Below are 22,294 nucleotides of genomic sequence, written 5' to 3'. Positions count from 1 at the left end.
GTGAGGAGCTTAGGTAGTGGATGTAGACTTTGGTTAAGAAAGTTGAACCACTATAAATCCTTGTGCATCATTTTTCTATCCATTTAGATCTCCTTACTCCCTAAAATTATCAAAAAGCCATTTCACCCCCTCTTGGTAATATTTTGGTTGATCTTTGAGCTTCATCAATCCTAATAATTGGTATCATAGTCTGACTCATTAGAAGGTTTAACCACCTTGAGATGATCCTTGAAGAAGCTCTGGCAATTTTCGACACAACTGATAAGAAAATGGCTACGACCCCGACTCTTACTACATTGAAGACTCTCAATCGGTTAACAAACCACTTTATTTCAATGGAGAAAATTATGCACATTTGAAGAATATGATGATGCTCTTCATTCAATCCAACGATCTAGAATATTGGAACTCTATCATGAGAGGATATTTCATTTCAACTGATAAGATGGATGATTGGAGTGATGAAGAGAAGAAGACGTTTCAACTCAATACTAAGACTATGCACATCCTCTTTTATACATTAGGCCCGGATGAATATGAAAGAGTCTCATCTTGTTCTAATGTCAATGAGATTTGGGACAAGCTCCAAGTCACTCATAAAGGAACCAATGAAGTGGGAGAAACCAAAATCAATATTATCAACCATAACTATGAGAATTTCAAGATGAAAACAGATGAAGACATCAAAGCTATGATGGATAGATTTTTCATGATTGTCAATGGTCTCAAAGAATTTTGATAAGTAATCCCTAATGAGAAGCTTGTGAGGAAGATGATATACTCTCTTCCAAAGTCTTGGCAATCAAAGAAGAATATAATTATCGAAACTAAGAACCTTAAGTCACTCACTCTTGATGAGATTATCGGTTATCTTCTCACTCATGAGTTGATGGTAAAGGAAGAAGAAGTTGATGAAGAAAATAATAACAAGAAAAAGGAGGTAGGCATTTCCTTCAAATCCTCAAATGAGAACAATCAAGTTACAAATGAAGAGGTGGATGAAGATGATGATGAAGAAGAAAATATGGCCAAGCTATTCAAAAGATTCATGAGATTCATGACTTCCAAAGAAGTGAGGTATGAATTAAGCAAAAAAAAAAGGTCCCTGATGTGCTTCGAATGTCAAAGAACAAGGCATGTAAAATATGATTGTCCCCTCCTAAAGAAGAAGGGATCAAGTAAGAAGAAGGTATTTGTTGCAGCTTGAAGTGATGAAGATGAAGTAGCTAACCTATGCCTCATGGCCATCGAAGAAGATTCAAAGGCATCTTCTAACTCAAATGAACTAAATTCATATTATTTTGATGAGTTACAAGATGCTTATAATGAGTTGTATTTGGGATTTGAGACCATGGATTCTAAATATAAGAAATTAATTTCAAAACTTAAAGTTGAAAATGATTTGGTTTTGAAAGCAAAATGTTGATTTTGAAAAACAAAATGAATCTTTAAAAAATGATTTAGAGTTTTCAAAGGTTAAAATCAATGATTTAGAAAAATAAAATTTTGATTTGAAAGTTAAGGTTGAGAGCTTAATAAAAGAAAAAGAATTAATTTCTAAAAATAACTCATTATGTTTAAAAATGGAAAAATGCTCATATTGTCATTTTTAGGGTCATTTGGAACATACTTGTCCTTTAAAGAAAGGAAAACATTTTAAAATTAAACAAGTATGGGTTTCTATGGGAACAAGAGGCATTGAAACTAACGTTCAAGGATCCAAAGCAATTTGGATACCAAAATCCAAATGAATGTCTCTTGTAGGTGTGTGGGAGCAATGGTGATGAAAGTGAATATATTCAAATGCTCTAGCCACACTTGAAAAGGAATAGGTAACCTTTAAGCTTAATGCTTTTGTTTTTTATTATTTGGTTGCACATTTAGGTTTAAACATGCATGAGCTTTGATTTTTAAATAATTTTATATTTTTCATCTCATGTATGTTGAAAATATGTTATGATGAACATTTTAAAGTTTTAATGATTTTTTATATTTTTAGTTCATCATAATGAATTTTGGTCAAAATTGTTTTTAAATGCAAATGATATCTCTCTAACAATTGATATTAATTTTTTAAATGCTTTGATTTTGCAATTTTTTTTATTTTTGACCTTAATTTAAATGTTTATACATGTGGTTTATTGCAAATGATATATCTCTAACAATTAATATCAATTTTTCAAATGCATAACATTTTTGGATAACTTTATGCACTTGAACTTAATTTCAACAATTGGTATTGCATAAAGCTTATTAGACTTAGATATATTTAATTTCATGTGCTACTAACATGTTTGTCCATCTTTGTTGAAATTCAATTTTTTTAAGTGTCATGATTTTTAAAGTCAAATTTTTGTTTGGAATGCTTTTATTGAGGGGAGCTTTGATTTTTCAAATGATTTTCTGATAAAATTTACCACTTACTCTCCATTGTTATTTTTTTAACTTTAAAGTTGTATTATTTTTTGATATAACAAAAAGGGGGAGAAGTATGGGTTTGAAAAATTCAATTTCAAGAATGAAAATGGTGGAGCTTTAACATTTTCCAAAATATGTCTTTTTTTATTAAATGTTTTATTAAATGGGAGTTTTGCCAAAAACAATTTTTTTTAAATGTTTTGTTATATCAAAAAGGGGGAGATTATTGAACCATATTTTATAATATTTTGATATAACAAATTAAGGCAAAATGTTTTTGGACTTGAATTGAATTTTTTTCAAAGTTTTCAAAAATAATTCAAAGTCCATTAAAACTGAATTTTGGGCACAAAATGTTTTTCTGGGTACATAGTACCGATACTGTTCTTACAATATCGATATTGCATGAAAAGTACCGATATTGTTTTTGTGGTGCCGATACCAAAGGTAAGAGAAGTATTGATACCACCATCTTGCTCAAATTCCAAAATTAAATAATAGGTATCGATACTACTTTACATAGTAATATCGATATCATGTTCGCAGTATCGATATCGTCAGGCCCAACGACTAGTAACGACTAGTTTTATTTAAATATATTAAAGGAAGTATCGATACTCATTAATGAAGTACCGATACTCCCTGTCCTGGGCAGTTTTATTTTGCAGGGAAAACATCCCCAACGGCTCTAAATCACTCCCAACGGCTAGAAATGGTCACAATCATATTTCAACATATAAATACAAGATCAAGACAGTTGAAGAAGGTTTAGAACACCTATATAAGCATTTAAACACAATAGAAACATTTTTTTACTCTTTATTTTCTTTCTCTTGTAAATAGTTGTGTTTTTATGAGCTTTAATTTGTAAACACATCCTTTTTTAAAGGTTTCTTTGTTTACACCTTTTTCCTTTTGTAAAGAGGGTTTTTGGTTCTCGCTAAGCCTTTGAAAAGCTAGGAGTTTGTAAAGGTTATCTTTTTGTCCTTGAAAAAGAAAAAACAAATTAGTGGATTTGTTGGAAAATCCTAAGTGAGGAGCTTAGGTAGAGGATGTAGACTTTGGTTGAGAAAGTCGAACCACTATAAATCCTTGTGCATCATTTTTTATCCCTTTAAATCTCCTTACTCTCTAAAATTATCAAAAAGCCAATTCTCCCCGTTTTGGCAATATTTTCGGTTGTTCTTTGAGTTTCATCAATCCGAACATTACTTATCCGAGAAATTCTGACCTGACCCCAGAAATGAAATTGAATATGTTACAGTTGCATGAACCTAACCTTGTAGCCAAGGTAGAATTGTTTCCACAAGGATAATTCTATTCAGATTCTTTTATTAGGATGAGGGAGAGTTATAACGAGAATGTATATTCAAGTGGTTAAGAATTACTAGATGACACGTACTTCTGTAAAAGCTACCTGAAGGTATTGAAGAATTGATGAAAGCTTAACTCCTGCATTTCAGTGACTTGAGTGAATTTCGAGGACGAAATTCTTTTAAGGGGAGGAGAATTGTCACACCCCCAATTTTCAAATTAAAATTTATTAAATAAATTAATTGATTTTAGGGATTAAATTGTAAGTTTATGAAACTTTCGAGCTAATTTCAAAAGTTTAGAAGTTAAGGGACTTAGCCCTGAATTTACCCAAATTATTGGTTAGTGGAAAAAACATATGGGACATAAGAGACTGGGCAGGTTTAAACCCAGGACCTAGTGTATGGCCAGCCATCCCGATACTATCTACCTTAGGTCATTGTTTTAGTTTAATAATAATAAATATACGTTTTATTATTTTTGGGTTGGGTGATAACCTTTTTATTCCAAACCCCCCGGTCGAGGAATAGAACCCCTAAAAGCAACCCACCCCAAGCTATTCCCGTCGCCCCTCTGGCCAACTACCTCCGAATAGCGGTTGAGTACACCGCCATTACCAGTCGATCCAGCGTCCTCCGGTGAACCATCCCCAATTGAAAACTCCCTGAATCGACTATCATTTAAGCCTAAATCAAGAGCAAAGTCATTCGAACCCCTCCCTCGCTGCTCATCTATCTCTGATCGTCAATGAAAGACATCGACCACCCCAATCGATGCACCTCACTAGCCCAACCAAAATCCCTAAGGCCGATCGATGCTATCTGCCTCTGTTCACCATGGGGAGCTCTCCAAATTCCATCAAATCACTAGCCCCTTAGTTCTATTTTTCGCGAAATCTGATCGCCTCGCCATGGGTAAGCCTCCAATGCTTTTATTCAGTTATTTATTGCGGTTCTTGGTTAATTTTTGATTGAATGTGGTTTGTTTTTGGTGTTTAGTTGATTTTCGATTATTAGGTCGTTGCCCCTATCCCTATCGCTCGCTGCACACGCTACCATGCGCCTCTAGTGCGCGTGGGCTTCGTTTCAGTCGAGTTAACTGAGTATTCTGGAAGCTGAGTCAACCCGCTGAGTCAACTTGGTAAGTCAACTTGTCTTATTCAACTTACCTGAGTCAACTTGTCCGAGTCAACCCATTGACTTTGACTAAAAAGTCAAATTTTCTGAATAGTCTATTTTATATTTTTCGACGTTCTGAGTCCGAATCCAAAGTTTGTTTCTCCAAATTCAAACCCGATAAGCTTTTTTTAGCATTTTACCTTCCGATTCGATCTGTTTATCATAATTAAGCCTCATTTCTGATGTAATTTCTATATATATATATATATATATATCTGAGATATTATTGTATGTTGGATTCAAGTTCGAGAGTGATCGAATGAAATTTAAATGTTAGATCGGTGGAGCATGGAAATCGAGGTAATAAATTACTACCTTATGCATGCTTAATTGAACATATTGGTATTGGTAAATGCATGGTTGAATATATATATATATATAGTTACTTGTGTGTAGCTAAAATTTCTAAACTCGACCTGAATGTGAAATAAAGTAAATTAAACTTAATAAGGCTCAGACTACATGCATAGACAGAAGAAGACTGATAAGAAATGATTTCAAGTTCAGTGATTATCCAGAAAAGGAAATAACCTCAGAATCTATAAAAAAAATTGTCACGTTAAAAACTTTAATACCGAAATTATCTAGTTATGAAATTACAAATTACCCCTATAAGGTAAAAATGGTCTGGACTGACCCTAATAGTGAAAGTACCCTGAGAATTCATAATTAATTCGATAAACTACTGATTTACCTGTTAAATTCCTGATTTGCTCGGATAGTCGCTGATAATCAGATCCTAACATTCGAGAATGTACAAGACCTATAATTATTGATTAATCAATAAGCACCTAAAGATGAAAACATCAGAAGTACTATTCATGTTTGAATTATTCAAAAAAATTGAATTAAATGGAAAGACTGGACGGAAAGAAAGGATTGGAATACCCTTGAACTGTAAAATGCCTCTGGAGTGTAAATGACCTAAGATACCCCCAAGTCATGGAATGACTAAATACTTGTTCATCTCTTCGAGGTTCGTTCAATGATAATTTTGAAAGTGCTCAGCATAGCTCAACTCAACTCTATGGCGCAATTAGTACTAAGAAGTGAATATTCGTGAGACTACTCTACCCACAAACTTGATAAGTACCGCATTATTGGGATCTGATCAGTTCGATTGGATTTGGAAACTGGATAAGACTCTTGAAATATGAAATATTGTAAATCACTGTTTACCTTTATTAAACTAAATTACCAAAATTTCTCAGGAATTTAAATGACTATAATGTCTTTACGTGAATATGATGTACGTAATCACCATGAGAATATATGAATCTTAAATAATTCTAATGTAGTTGTTTATGACACATCCTAAGGTTATATCCGAATATTATATACGATACTAATGTATCACTTTCCTAATGATTGATTAGTCTGTTAGTAATCCAACTTTTTAAAAATGGATCTTATTCCTCAAGTTCGATCAGTTGAAGAAGTTTCATGTTTACCTCGCTGGATAATTACCAATTACTTTTGAAAAATAACTAGATCCTCTAGTGTGTTCCCTATGTGTTATATGATTGTTTTATCTATTTTGAAATGTGTTGTACCGAGATTTCTAAGTTACTAAAGTTTTAAGCATGTTTGTCTGATTCATGATCTCTGGATATTGTTTCTACTAAATTGATATGTCTGAACTCTGATTTCTTTGCTACCGTAATATACTGTCTGAAAACTAATTTCTTCGGGGTACTGTGGGATCTGGTATGAAGACTCTGCAGGTTCAGCTCTGATCAAGCTGGTAATTTCTTATATAGGTTTAGCTCTGATCAAGATTTCACTAATATTTAAAATGTAAAAAAAATAAAACGGAAAGGAGAACTGGGTAAACGAGCTTGTTCATGAACATAAATGAACGAGTCGATAAATGAGCTCATAAACGAGTTTGTTCGTGAACATAAATGAACCGAACACACCTTTGCTCGAATTCGTTTGTTTATTAAATGAACATAAAAAAAAGTATTCATACTCATTTATTTAGTTTAATGAACGTTATACGAACGGTTCATGAACAGTTCACCGAACGTTATGTTCATCTCTAACTTTTTATTCAAATCCTATAAGACGAATTCAATGACAAAAGATAATGTTATTCTCTCTAGAAATCTTGGATTTAAGTAGTGATGTCAATATTAAGAAAGATTGTGAATAGATAATACTTTGTAATCACCTTAAACTGCTAAAAAAATTATTTAAAATTCTTTTAATTGCAAAATAATAATAAAATGATAAATTCGTAAGTTATTTTAATTATTATCAAGTTAAAGTTTATTAAATTATACTATAAATGTAAGCACATGTTAAAGATAATATATTTTTCAAGTTAGATATGCAAGTTCATATTTAATAAAATCTCATTGATATCATTAATGTTCATTTTTCCTTTTATTGCAATGCTCTTATTTTTTTTTCATCAATGGTCATTAACAGAAATTAAGATAATAAATAATTAAATTAAATATGATTTTAAAATATTTAAATTTGATATGATGATAAATTTGATAATCAACGATTATATTTTTATTAATTTAAATTTTTTAATTAAATTTGATTTTAAATTTTTCAAAAAGAATAAAATTACATTTTTCAATGTGCATATCGACTAAAACATAAGGCTGTGTTTAGTTTCAGGAAACATAGGTCATTTTTATTTTTATTTTATTAGCGAATAAAGAACAAAATAAAACATATTTTATTGATTTAAAAAAATAATTATTAAAGAATGAAATTGAAAATTTGTGAAAAATAAAATAAAATTTAAAAGATATTTTCTTTGTTTCCTCTAAAAATATTTTCTAGAATTGAAAAGGTTGAAAATGGAGGATTTCCAGCTTTAAAATTTTACATGGACTCAAATCTAAATAATTGCAGAAATATTTTTCTAATAATGTTTAATATTAAATCTCTGATTTAGTTCAAATCCTTATAAATGTAGGTTTAAAAACAAAATCAAAATCCATAAAATTACTTTACAACCAAAATGCAATACAGAGTTCAAGGTATATGATAAAAGCATGAAGGCAGGAACCATAAGGCCAAAGTGGTCATTCAGTCGACACGAATGCCTTCAAAATGAACATACTACCTATTTAGCTGGCTAGGTAAGAACATGCTCATCGCTTTCCGCCACCCCCACCGAGCTTGGGACCTTTCGGCGCACCACCCTTCGGGATGTTACTCTTGCCCTGTGTTTTCTGTTGCTTTGCTGCTACTTCTGCTTTCTTTGCCTTCTTTTCATCCTTCGTTTTCTTGATCCTTTCCTTGATTTCTCTGAAAACATACAACAGAAAAAAGATATCCATAAATACACAACCTATTACATGTCAAAATCAGCAAGTACAAACTTGTATGTCAAACGAAAAGGCCACACACCGGAGAGCAGCTTCCCTTGCAGCATCACGAACTTCGGGTTTCTCACTCCTCTTCTTCTGGATAACCTCTAAGGTGGCACCCACAATTGATCTGGAGTAAGGCTTCTTCGTGGCACGTCTCCTCTTCTTCACGGCCTCTTGGGCAATGTCCTAAATATATATGCATCCAGTACCAAGCAAATACGAGAATGGGCATGAGAACAACAAAATTATAGAAAATAGTTACTTTAGTCCCATCATGTTAATCACCTTATCTGGAAAATCTTTTATAAGATAAAATGAGATGCTAAACATTAAAATCTTTAGTAATAGAAGCCAATCCCCAAAAAACACGGCTGACTGATGGATTTTTATGTCGGATTTATACGAGAAAATTGATGTAACAATCCTCACACTCACCTTCTTGTGTTGCTTCCTATACATGGCTGTCCATGTAAGTTTGGATGGCTTCAGACGGTTGTGGAAGTACCTCTTGCATTTTGAATTGGAAAATAGGAAGACCTAAAAATCGATGAAGATCACAGCTTTATTGCCACTAGAACAATATAATATCAACCACCTCAAATCAGAATTCGACGGAAATTCACCTGAGAATCGGAACGAACAAATCTGATGCCTTTCCCTGGGTATATCTTGGCACCACTAAACCGGCAAAGCTCCGTCCTAACACATCAACAGAACACAGTCAAGTAAAAGGTCTAGAAATTCTACTAACTTTCAGCACAAAATAAGAAACCCAATAGATAATATCAATTTCCCAAAGGGAATTCAAACTGACGGACTCAATAGATGTTCATACATCAATCTAACCATTCAATCAGACGATTGCATCATTAACATCACATAATTCTTTATGCAATTTGCGCCAATACGGGGAAGTGAGCAAGTTAAAATGCATGCTACAAATTAAACAAATCAAATTTGCAAAACTTCCAACGGAGAGAGTTCCTCCGAACAACACTGGATAACAAGGAAATGGGCATTTAAAATATATATCTCATCATTGTTGAAAAAAAGATAGCTGAAAATTCAATTCCTGGCACAAAATTAACAGTCATATTTCAATCAAGCTGAAATAAAATAAAATAAAATAAAAAGAAATTCCATTTCGAGATGATGATAACGACAAAGAGAGGAGGAGATGAAGAACTTACTTGAGAACCATGGCTGCGACTGCGGTGGTTGTTGATCTGACCTCGGCTGTGGAATCCCTGCAAATCCTAGCGGCGTTGCTAATGTATATCAAGGGTTTATGGAAAACGACCCTTATATTGTGTCAAATTCACAAAATTACCAGCTCTGACTGGCCCGTCACTGAATGAACTGTAACCAAGCCTAAATAAAAATAATTTAAAATTTATATATAATCCGGTATTTTTTTAGTTCTTATTATTAAAAATTACAAAATGATTACGTTGTTATATTGTTGAATACTTTAATTATTAAAAGATATAAAATGACTTTATAAAGATTTTGGTTTGTTGAGTACCTTGATTAATCATTCGACTATTCATATAATAAATTTACTTTTTTCATTAAAAAATTGATTACAATCTGAGCTGAACGTTAACTGCTGACTGAAAGATTCTAAAATATTATCTCAAAATCTCAAACTATAGATAATATTCAACTTAGACGATCATTATTTTTCACACGAGTTCATAACATATAAGACGGTCATCATTTTTTATTAAAAAAATAAATTTAAAACATATGAATAATTGGATGATTATTTTATAATTTTACTCAAAAAAACTAACTTCTAATAATCCAATGACTCAACAAAATACCTTTATCATTTATTTTCTCTCATTAATTTATTGAATATGATTCCAACAATTGAATATTAAATATTTTTTGCCCGGTTATTTCGATAAACAACATTTTGTTTAAAATTAAGAATAGATTCTACATGTATTATTGTCATTACATCATTAGATTGGAACGTGCTATAAAACATTCAATGGTTTTTAAATAAATTAATCAAATCTTAATCTGATAGACACTATTTTGTTTCAAATTATTGTTTGTTTAGATATTAAAAATGGAAAAAGGTCTTGGACATAGAAATGTGGCAATGTTGGGGCCCAAAATTGATTTTTCTCTATTATATTACGTATCTCTTCCTACAATATCATTATATTATTTATTATATTAATATTTGTAATAAATACATATTGGAAATTTTTGTAGGTTATAACAAGATTAAAGCACCCACATGTAGTTCTGGAATACATACCCATTTTTTATTTAGAACAGCCCACAAAAAGGTACTTCCATTACAAAACCATAAACAAACAGAATCAAAACAATGAAAAGTAACATAAATATGCCACCCTATACCAAGGGTATATGCATAGCTCGTCCGATCCCATTTCACATTTTGGTTTTGCTCGAGCGATCACGTATAAATCCTTCCTCGTCAACACGCCCGACATCGTTGAAAGTTTGATCCGATGATTTCAAGGTAGCATCAATGGCTCCTGCTGGGGATTCTTCAACTTTAACCACTATCGTCTCCGTCAACCCTTCACGGCCTTGGCGTTTCCCAGCACCACTGTGAGTCTTCCGTCCACCTTCATCACCTCTCAGCTTCATTTCTTCCATTTTCTGTCTTGTTGACTCGGTTGTTTCACTCAACTTCTCCTATAAAAAGTTAAGCAAAATTTGAGTACAATTTCAATATGAAACAAATAAAGGTGTATCGGTCGTCACCTTGGTCTTGTCTGCATTCTCTGCGGCCTTGTGCTGTGTTTCTTCGGTTTTCCCGGTGAGGAAATCCATAGCTCTCTTAGCAGCATCAGCAGCAGAATCTTTCAACTCCCCAAGTTTACTAACAGTAACATCCTTACCTTCCTTTGCTTTTTCTGCGGTATAATATTTACCTTCTCTAGTTTTCTCTGCTGCATATTCTGTACCTTGTTTTGTCTTCTCAGCCGTCGCGTCCTTGGCTTCCTTGCCTTTCTCCGCTGCATAGTCCTTATATTCAGTCGCTTTCTCTATTGTAGCATCCTTTGCATCCTTAGCTTTCTGTGCTGCATAATCTGTATATTCGGAAGCCTTTTGCGCGGTTGTATCTTTTGCATCCTTAGCTTTCTCCGCAGCATAGTCCTTATATGCAGCCGCTTTCTCCATTGTAGTATCCTTTGTATCCTTAGCTTTCTGTGCTGCATAATCTGCATAATAGGAAGCCTTTTGCCCTGTGGCATCTCTTGCCTGCTTGGCTTTATCAGCTGTGTAATCCTTATATTCAGCCGCTTTCCCCATTGTAGCATCCTTCGCATCCTTAGATTTCTGTGCTGTATAATCTGTATATTCAGAAGCTTTACCGGTGACTGAATCTTTGGTTTCTTTGGTCTTTTGGGCTGTAGTGTCTCTCGCCTCCTTTGCCTTCTGAGATGCATAATCTGTATACTCGGAAGCTTTATCTGCCGCCGAGTCTCCCGTCTCCTTGGTTTTCCGGGAGGCGTAATCTGTATATTCACCGGCCTTCTCTTTTGTAGCATCCTTTGCCTGTTTCGCCTTCTCCGCACCCTCGTTTTCTTTCTCCGTCGTGACTTCCGCCGCCTCGTGGTTTTTACCCACGACGGCTTCTTTGGCATGCTCGTATGTTCCTTGCACCGCCCTCAACACCGTCCCGATAACTCCAGGGCTCTGTTGCTGTTGCCGCGGTGTTGTTTCCCTTTCCTCCTTATACACAACACGTTCCTCGGGCCTCCTTTGTTGTTGTTGCGGCGGCGACGATTGATCCCATTCTTCCTTGTAAACAACTCTCTCCTCATATTCTCTTCCACGGTTAATATCCTTAAGATCATCAGCCGCTTGTGTCGCCGCCGCCTCCGCCTTGCGCTCCTTCTCTTGCCTAGTCGACATGGTTCAAATCTCAAACACGAACTCACCGGAACAATTTGTTTAATGAACCTCGGCTCGATCTTCGTATATTTTTCTTTAGGCTGGTGAAGGAGAAATGCATGCGATGGATCTATATATAGGATTTGCTGCAGTCTTGCGAGCATCACACGTACAAGGCAGAGTGCTCTCTATGCTTAATTGCCACGTGTTAACCATGAGATTATGGATGACAAGTGGCGCCCTCCAGGCTTTTGAAAGGATGACGTGTTAATGTCATCGAGCGGTGGAATGGATTGGTGTACTGTGTCGGTGTGTTCACATTAACTTAGCCAACTTCGTTTTTCATTACCGTATCTTTCCACCTGTCCAATAATTTGCCACGTGTACTTTTATAATTAAAATTAGATGCAAAGCCTTCTGTGTTGGAAAAGAAAAAGCAAAGCCTTAGATACATATGAAGAAGAAAATCGAATGATGTGCGTATTTTTTTTAGTACGAGTTTGTCAAACGAGTACCGTTGAATATCACTCTCAATTAATACTATTGATTTAATTTATAAAATTTTAAAATTTTATAACTAAACTTATAATTATAAATTAGTTAAAAATTTAAAAATAAATTATTTAAAGAGTTAATTATATTATATGTTCTCAAACTATGATCTTCATTTTAAATTTATCTCTAAACTTTTGAATATTTTAATTTCATCCTCAAACATTCTAAATTAGTCCTTAAACTTTTGAATATTATAATTTAATCCCTAAACTATGTCTCTTTTTCAAAATTGATCCCCAAACTTTTGAATATTCCAATTTCATCCCCAAATTTATCCAAATATGTAATTAGTTTCAACCATAATTTAACCTAAATTTTGTTTTTTTCAAACATATAATAATATAACTTGGCCTAATGCTTTTATTAACAAGGGATGTGATTAGTGTATACATTTAGTTTGGGATGAAATTGGAATATTCAAAAACTTTGGGGACCAATTTAGAATGAAGGTCATAGTTTGGAGATGAAATTGTCATGTTTAAAGATTGAGGACTAATTTAGAATCATAGTCATAGTTTAGGGATGAAATTGGAACATTTAAAAGTTTATGGACCAATTTAAAATGAGGATCATACTTTGAGGACATATGATACAATTAACTCTTATTTAAAATAAAATATTAATTACATTATTTTCCATAAATTTTTTAATAATAATTGGATCAAATATCAACCCCTAAATTAAAAACCTTAAATATTTTTCTTTATCAGTGAAATCGAAATTGCCATTAGCCTCTTCCATCGGTGAGATAGGCACCATCGTTCCTCCCTCCCTACTGGCCTCCATTTGAGTCTGACTGTCAGTTCCCTCTGTTCGCGCAGCTAATCCGATAAGGTAAGTTTTTTTTTATTTTGTTTCAAACTTGGGCGGTCGTCCACGCCATCATCGGCAGGCGCCACAGAATTTTAATTTTTTATTTTAAATAATTTACTTTTAGATTTTTTATTGTTAAAAAATTATGAAAAATAATGTAATAAATATTTTTATTTTAAATAATTTACCTATAGATTTTTAATTAATTTTTAATTATATGTTGAGTTCTTTATAATTTTAAATTTTTATTAAATTAAATTAATGATAATTATTGTTAGTGACGCTCAGCGTACTCTTCGAGTCCTATAATTTTTTTTATAATTTTACTGCATTATTTAAAAATATTTAGAATACTTGAGAGGTAATTCAAAAACAAATAAAATGTAACTTTAAGAGAAAAAACAAACAAATAAATCAATCTAATAATTGAACTTTTAAGTTAACTTTTTTTTATATACATCTTGTGAGTAAATACAAGACAATATATATTTAAAAATTATCAATCAATTGAAAATGAATATTCATACTCCTACTGATACTTGAATCCATGACCTCTAGAGAGAATAATAAGTCCTTTAAATATTAGAGTCAGTTGGTTCATGCTTTTTTAAGTTAACGTTTAATGATGATAGTTACATAAATTTAAAAGAGGAGGCTACTTTATTCCATATAAATTATATAGGATTAATTTGTTATTTATAGATTAATGATTCTCAAGTTTGGAGAAAAAAATAAAATGCGACTCTTATATTTTTTTTAGATACTCATATATCTATGCATACGTAGTGTTCGAATTCAAAATTTCAAAAAATAATAATAATTTTTTTAACTTTTAAGATCATTTGATTTATGCATGTTGAATACAATTTTTACATCTAAAAAATATCAATGTTATAGTTTGCTCAACTAATGTTATTATTGACAGTTATAGTATTAATACAATGATTTATAATATTAATATAATAATTTAAATAAATAATAAATTTCATTACCCCAACAATACTCACAGATTACAAATAACTATATACCCCACTGCTATACCCAAACCAATACAAAAAACAAACAACCAGTAAGACTTCATCTATACAACACAAAAGAACCATTGATAATGTACATACCCTATATACAACACAAAAGAACCATTATACAACACAAAAGAACCATTGATAATACCCTATATACAACACAAAAGAACCATTGATAATGTACATACCCTATATACAACACAAAAGAATTATTGATGATGTACCCTGCAGACGTGACTAATCGAATCCAATAAAATCAATTTGTGATTAGAGTAACAATATATCATAATATATATATATATATATTGTCGAAAATCAATTAAATAACACTAAGTCAATTAAATAACACTAAGTTATTTATAAAGTTTTGATTAATTTCCATTTATGGCTATCAAATATTATTTTATTTCCTTACAAACCGTACACAGAAAACACATGTAAATCTACAACCAAATTCGAATTCAGTAGAAATGATTAATTACTTCTAAAATCTGCCATCAATTACCCACGACTCCAATCATCCTCACTGATCCTAACGTTGAGTCTTCTAAGCCAAACCGAGTGAAGTATCATGTGAAACACATCGAATCGCTTCGGCGGCGAATTGAACACAAAATGCCTTCTTACTTGCAACACTCTCCTCTGCATTCTTATATACTGCCTTGTCGATATGCTCGTTAATATCTCCTTCAGTTTCGGGATCTCGTCGACCGAAACCACCACAGAAAACGATTTCCATCTCAAAACATCACTAAATGGTGGCACATAGCTCTTTGAAATAAGCACCGGAACGCATCCGTTGTACAATGCCTCGACGATCCTCGGACTCGCAACTTCGTACCCACTAGGACAAATGCAATACTTGCTATTTCTCATCATTTCATGGTAATTACCACCTCTTGGAAGGTATTTATGTACCTTAATGTCTTCATCCTTTCCTTCCCAATGCTCGAGTAGGATTGGTCTTATCGGACCATGAACCCCTCCTGCGAAGAATGCCAAGATACTACGCCGAGAAGCCGATGGTCCACCGATCAAACCAGTTAATTTATCGGTTAGGAGATTGATTTCCGGAATCGAGACATCCTTGACCGGGTTGAATCTTTCGGATGTGTTTGCATTGCATAGAGCTCGAATGGAGTTCCTTTCTAGGTAAGGAAGTGAAAAGCTAGCTTCTGGCCCCTGCGTATAAAACCATAAAAAACCTCAAACTCGAATCTACATCAACTATGGTCATGACGCTGAAACGATAAAAAAAACTAACCCAATCATGACAGGCGACCATGAAATGATCAGCACCGTGGCTCCGATTCCAGTAAGGGTATTTCTGCGCAACGAGATTGATGTAGTCAATGACGGTCCTTCGTATGGGACCAAAATCACGGGTGTCACGCGAATAAACGAATCGGACCATCTTTGCCACACTAAATGGGAGGTAAAAAACATGAGCTTTGAGGGGATCATTGGTTTGGAATTTGGAATCAACATCCATCTGATAAATGAAATTTCCTTCCATGGAATAGATGCTCTTGCAAGGACCATCATGAAACACCGGAGGCTCCCCTTCTTTGTAAACGAAGACCTTGAATTGTTTCTCCATCTCCAGGTAGCTCCTATAAATTACGAAGATTTGAGTTAAACCCAGTCTATATATAATTTAAGAAATGTATTTTTAAAATCTAATTATATAAACATATCAATATGATATGGAATTATATTTTATTATTTTTAAATAAAAGCATACTTTAACCGGGCCTGTTCGGGTCCGAACTTTTAGAATTAGGAACATAATAATGTAAATTTTAAACAAAATAAAAAAAATCAAATAATCAGTTAATTCTATTCTAAATAATGAGTTCATGGAACCTCGTACAATATTTCTCATTTCATAACACATCATATCATGTATTTATGTAATAATTAACAATTTTATTAGGAGTAAAGTTACTAAAGTATACAAATAATTCCTAATTATAGGGAACTAGGAACTGACTAATTGAATCATCGACTATTAAAAGGTATAAAATAATTCTCAACTATAAGATGTTATTTTGTTGAGTATTACATTATTAAAAATTATAAAATAATCATTTGACTATTCATTTGTTCTAATAGTGTCCTTTTCCATTAAAAAGTTAAAGCTTATTTGAGTTAGACGTTAATATATTGATAGAAATATGATAATTCATATTTTAATGATATCTATTAATATTGTCGTTGTTTTCAAACATTAACTCTACGACATAATATTTTAAGCATTAGCTTAACGATATATTATAAACAGAAAATTGATTCATAAATACAACTTAAACGATTCTGAAATCAGATATTTTATTATATCCCAGTAAAAATGTTAAATCTCAATTCAAACGACTGACAAATTTTTAATAAAAAAATATAAATTTAAAATATATAAATAATCAAATAATTATTTTATAAATTTAAAAAATTAAAATAATCAGATAATTATTTTATAAATTTTAAAAATTAAAATAATCAATAAAACTATAATTACATGATCAGATATACAATTAACTCTTTCATATATGTCCTGTCCTTTTCACTCTCAGCTTTGTGTTGTTTTTGATGGGGGACTTAAACAAACGTCTTGTCGTTTGTCAAAGTAGTACGCCCGCCTTTCAACACTGTTTAGGAGTTTTGGTTTTATTTATTTTTTTCCATAACAGAGACCCAAAATCTTAAGCAAATCACTCTGGTTGGCTTGATTTTTAATCACCCCATTCACAAGGGCAAATCCAACACCAACATGCTAAAATCTTCATTAATTTCTTAAATGACCTGTCCTTCTACTTTTCTCTATTTTATTATCTTCTTTATGTTGATCAACATCAAGTCATTTTCTTTGTCTAGTACAGTTAGAGTAATAGACAAAAAGAAGATACCTGTGGAAGGCCTTGGCATCCCAATACATAGGACCATTTGGTACATAGTCAGGATCTTGTAATTGGCTCCCATTCTTTGCTTCTTTTATGGCCGATCGAGCTCTTTGTAAACCTGCTTCAACTCTATCTAATTTGCTTCTAACTCCTCTGCTTCGTTTCAAGGGGAGAGCTATGGTTTCATTTACGCATAATATCGTACCATTTCGTTTCAAGGGCAGAGCTATGGTTTCATGTACGCATAATATCGTACCATTTGCTGCCCAATAAGTGGTAGTATTTAAGCCCTCTTCCTTTGTTTCATTCTGCACACAATTAGACCAGAATAATGGGCTAAGTTTGACTCTAATGACCAGCCGGCACAATTTCCAAGACTTCAAAATGGATTTAAAACTCTTTCTTAAAAAAAATAATATAAAATACTTTACTTTCTCATATGAGACATGCAACCAAAAGGAGCAAGCTTTATGACTACGGAGTTTTCAACAGTAATTTGTTTTATAATTAATCCCAAAGACAGCAGCAGGCAGTATAATATGCTGACAATGACAATTTTAAAGAAAATGGAAAAGAGAATAAATTTATCACTCACTAGTTCTTGAATTTTCGTCACTGCTTTAAAAGCATGTGGCGGCGAAGCCTCTTCCGACGGTGCTGCTTCTCCCGGGCGGCTTCCAACATCCATTGGTTCTTCAGCAGGCGCGGCTGCAGCAAGTTTCTCGCTGCTATTAGAGGTGGAAGAAGGGAGGGTAGAGATGAGATCCCAGGTTGAGTTTGTTGGGAGCAGAACAAAAACAACGAGTGATGCCAGGATCAACGGGACTGCAAAGAACAAAAGCTTGATTTTTGATGAAGAAGATGGCGTTGGGGGTGTTGAAAAACAACAAGCAAACCAAGTTGTGGCCATCTTCCGAGTTTCTCCAAAGGGATTTTACGATGCGTTAACAGTTTGCATCAGAATGACTGGAAAAATGGGTTGATTTGGGGGGGGAGGGTGGTTTGTTGTTTTGTGTTGGTGAAGAAACAGGTGGACACAAGACATGCCGATTGCCAAGCGTCCTCTTTATTCTACCTTCCTTCATGCAATTTTTCATTCTTCCCATTCCACCCCTCTCCAATCACCGATTCTATATTTAATTCGCCTCTTTCTTCCCTTCTTATTTTCACTTTGACATGATCCTCTGCGTCTGTTATAACTTACTACTTATATTATATATATATATATATATAATCGATATTTTATTTATTAATCCATTAATTTAATTCAAATACTATATAAATAAGAATAATTTTAATAATCTAATTTATTTCCTTCGCAAATATTATTAATTAAGATAAATTAGATCCATAGATAAATTTGAGTTGAGCTTGAGCCTCAACAACAGGATAAATTTGAGTTGAGCGCTTGTTTATTCCTCTGTTCATGGAGACCGGAGGGTAGTTTCGTATTTTAGCTATTAATTTACTAGCTTCGCGTGCAAGCTCACCTCTCTCATTTATTTCGGTAACGGTTGGGAAATTTGGGATTAGGGTATTTATCGAATGAGTCTAACTTAATTTTGATTATGTTTGATTCGTACTTGTTAACAAATTTTTTTATTCGATTTAGATCGTTACTTGTTAAATTTATTAAAAAATTTTGACTCGTGCTCGTTCAAAAAACTTATTGCTCAACTCATTTCTCATTAAGCTCGTTGCTCGTTAAACTTATAAAAAAATTTACCTTGTTTCTTTTATTATAGATAAAATATACTAATATTATATGGAGCTTAATTTAATAGATTTAATCAAAAAATTCAAAAGAGTGTATGAAACAATTTTAAAGTCTAAACTATAAAGCAACAATCCACAAATACATTAAAATGATAATTAGGGTTTGATTTTGAGTGTAATAAAATAATAATTATTAATTATTATAAAATTAATAGATTAGTATTTTTTATTATCTATTAGTAAATTAGTAATTTTTTAAAAATAGAATCGACTCAACTCGTTAAGATCTCGAATCGAACTCGAGTTTGAATCAAGTCAACCTGAGTTGAGCTTTAATCAAGTCGAGTTCTAGATGCTCAACTCATTAAAGCATCCCTATTTGGGATAAACTTAAGTTTAATTAAAGAATTTATTAAGTAATCTAGGTAATAAAAAATTATTTTTAGATATCATCTTAAGTTTAAGTAGTTATATTTATAAGGTATATATATATATATTATTAATGGTTATTTTTTTTAAAACAGATAGTCTCTTATAATCATTCTAGATTATTAAAAAAATAAAAATTAAAACATTTTACTTTTAAGTCTTAGTTTAATTAGTAGTTGATATTATTGTAATATTTTAAAAACAATAAATTATATGATGACCATTTATGTTTTCATGTCTCATTTTTATTATTGGTTTTCAAAAAAAAATTATATTTTGATAATTTTTATTTTTGATTTATCTTATTTTAATTATTGATTCGTTAATTCTTGTTAGTTTCATGACATGACACGTTATTAAAGTGATTAATTTTAAGTTAATCTTAAACTTTAGATAAAATATTATTCGTTAAACTTTAGATAAAATATCAATTTGAACCATGTATTAAACCAAACTCTTCCGACGATCGTCTCTCACCACCATCGTCGATCACATCGACCACCATCGATGTCTTCATTGACAACAGTTGGACCTCAAAATTCCTAATTCACTCATTTTTGACATCTTAAATGCAAATTTAATATGTTTCATGAAAAATACCTAGACTCCACAAATTTAATCTATAACTATTTGAATCCTTTAAAATAAACCATTATAATAAATTTATTATTAATATTTTTAAAAATAAATACATTAAAAATTAAAAATTATATCATAATCAAATCTATAAAAAAATTATTTGGGTGGTCAAACAAATTATGAAAACACTTGAAAATAAAATGACTCATGAAAAGAATTAAGGTATGAAAAAAATGAAAGCTTAGAGTGCAATGTTCACGACTATCATCACATACAAAGTTGATAATTTACAAAATTTTCTATACTCTTTACTTATCCGGAAGAACTTCACTCCCTCAAACGACCCAACAACTATATATACATGTAGTATAGTATGATCAATGTTCCATTGAAGGTTAAAGCAGCCCCTTTTATTGTAGGATTTAGATCCCTTGGCTGTTTATATTTAGTTAGGCAAGGCGTGCTCTTGCAACCAAAGCATTAGTAGGTTTGCATTTTTTTTTTGCTCTGCAAGATGATTTTATTAGAATAATCGAATAAATCTTATCCAATTGTATGCTTAATTAAAATCTCTCTAGTCTTAAATGGATGAAAAAAATACATATAACCAGACTCGCAATTTAATGCTTAACCCGAAGAACAAATTGTTAAAAATGGGGTATCAACTAGGGCTGTAAATGAGACGAGACAGATCACGAGCTACTCGAGCTCGACTCGGTCAAGGCTCGATAAATATTCGGATCGAATGGACTCGACTCGAACTCGATCTCGACTCGAATTCTTAACGAGCCGAAACGAGCTACTTGATACTCGACTCGAAAAGCTCATGAGTAACTCGAAAATATAATATATTAAGATTTTATTTTTTAAAAAATAAATTATTAATAATATTAACATTTATGTGTTGATTTTTTTAAAAAATACAATAAGGCTTTCATGTATTTAAGGTTCCGGTTCGAGTTTGAATTTGAGGATTCAATCTTGTTAAGTTTAAGATTTTTTTTTTCATTTCGAGCCTTTTCGAGCTGCTAACGAGCTTCAGTTCAGGATTTCGAGTTCGAGTCGAGCTTAAAAATTTTAAACTCGTGAGTTTTCGAGTCGAGTCGAACTCCATTTCAGAGTTTTCGAGTCGAGTCGAGCTCAGCAATACTCGAGCTCAACTCGGCTCGTTTACACTCCTAGTACCAACGAACATGACAATTGCAATTACATTGAAAGTTGAATGATTACGAATGTACGAATTACATGTTTTTGGAAAGTCATTCTTACGTAACTAAAATATAAATCATTTCTCTAAATAATTTTTTTAGAAACGATATTGTTCCCATAAAAATCCCTTTGTTTAAAGTATATTGGGAATGTTTATGGAGTTGATTATGAAGGTTCGGTTTGCTTACCACTTATGAAGAAAATAGAGTTATTTGAAACACATGAGTTATTTAAGGGATTTGTTTAAAGTATATTGGGAATGTTTTTGGAATATCTGGTAACGGGTAAGTGGCTACAAATTAGCTTATGCTCGCCCAAATATTTTAAATGCAAATTTCGGTGGCTGCTGCTTCAATGCCAAATCCACACGATAATGTAGGTTTTTACTTATAATTACGATAACACTCAATCGAATCGAGTTGAATTAAATAAAAAAATGTTTAAGTTGTCCAAATAGACGTTTCTTATTTTATAACTCAAACTTGATTAAAAATTTTACGATTTGATTTGAGTTTATGAAATTCGAGTCGAGTTGAATTGTTCGAATTTTTATTCAAATTTAATTCTAAATATTTATAATTTATAGTATTATTTAATTCCAATTTAAATTTTTTAATCATATATGATATAAATAGATATTTCTTCATATTTTTCATATGCAACGTGTGTGTGTATATATATATATATATCAGTCTAGAGATAAAAGATTCAACTTGAACTTAAAAATCAATCTACTAATTACTTTAATTACTTATAAGTTGAAAGTTTTGCTATTTCTTACTTAATTTTGCACCAAATTATACTCTGAACCCAAATCACATGTTATGTTTTTTTATTCCTATATGCTTTGAATTTCAATACAAAAATAAGATTTGATTTTGCAATTTCAATTGCCCAGGACTTGGAACGAGTGAATAAATTGCGCTTAGACATTT

The 22,294-nt window shown here is 32.1% G+C and overlaps 3 protein-coding genes and 1 long non-coding RNA gene across 4 annotated transcripts; all 4 read right to left on the bottom strand.

Annotated features, from left to right (window-relative positions):
• Window positions 1–5,916: 5,916 nt before the first annotated feature.
• On the bottom strand, window positions 5,917–18,575 carry LOC120180926. Its single transcript, XR_005521720.1, has 3 exons — window positions 18,470–18,575; window positions 6,399–6,404; window positions 5,917–5,928 (listed from the first exon to the last, which is right to left on the bottom strand). It is a non-coding gene; the product is annotated as an uncharacterized LOC120180926 (long non-coding RNA).
• On the bottom strand, window positions 7,846–9,583 carry LOC120180924 (60S ribosomal protein L24-like). The gene is made up of 5 exons (XM_039186196.1): window positions 9,439–9,583; window positions 8,872–8,947; window positions 8,684–8,785; window positions 8,286–8,434; window positions 7,846–8,183 (listed from the first exon to the last, which is right to left on the bottom strand). Exons 1-5 carry the CDS (start codon window positions 9,447–9,449, stop codon window positions 8,027–8,029), a joined length of 495 nt encoding a protein of 164 aa, XP_039042127.1. The 5' UTR covers window positions 9,450–9,583; the 3' UTR covers window positions 7,846–8,026.
• Window positions 10,650–12,205, bottom strand: LOC120180925 (embryonic protein DC-8-like). Its single transcript, XM_039186197.1, has 3 exons — window positions 12,056–12,205; window positions 11,000–11,971; window positions 10,650–10,930 (listed from the first exon to the last, which is right to left on the bottom strand). Exons 1-3 carry the CDS (start codon window positions 12,155–12,157, stop codon window positions 10,661–10,663), a joined length of 1,344 nt encoding a protein of 447 aa, XP_039042128.1. The 5' UTR covers window positions 12,158–12,205; the 3' UTR covers window positions 10,650–10,660.
• On the bottom strand, window positions 14,949–18,385 carry LOC120180923 (probable glycosyltransferase At5g03795). Its single transcript, XM_039186195.1, has 4 exons — window positions 18,022–18,385; window positions 17,433–17,734; window positions 15,794–16,142; window positions 14,949–15,711 (listed from the first exon to the last, which is right to left on the bottom strand). The coding sequence occupies exons 1-4, from the start codon at window positions 18,334–18,336 to the stop codon at window positions 15,031–15,033; spliced, it is 1,647 nt and encodes a 548-aa protein (XP_039042126.1). The 5' UTR covers window positions 18,337–18,385; the 3' UTR covers window positions 14,949–15,030.
• Window positions 18,576–22,294: the final 3,719 nt, after the last annotated feature.

This window comes from Hibiscus syriacus, unplaced genomic scaffold (assembly GCF_006381635.1).
Source record: "Hibiscus syriacus cultivar Baekdansim isolate YM2019G1 unplaced genomic scaffold, ASM638163v2 tig00112503_pilon, whole genome shotgun sequence".
Taxonomy (NCBI): domain Eukaryota; kingdom Viridiplantae; phylum Streptophyta; class Magnoliopsida; order Malvales; family Malvaceae; genus Hibiscus; species Hibiscus syriacus.
The sequence above is the reverse complement of the archived record's forward strand: the minus strand, read 5'-3'. Positions and strand labels throughout refer to the sequence as shown.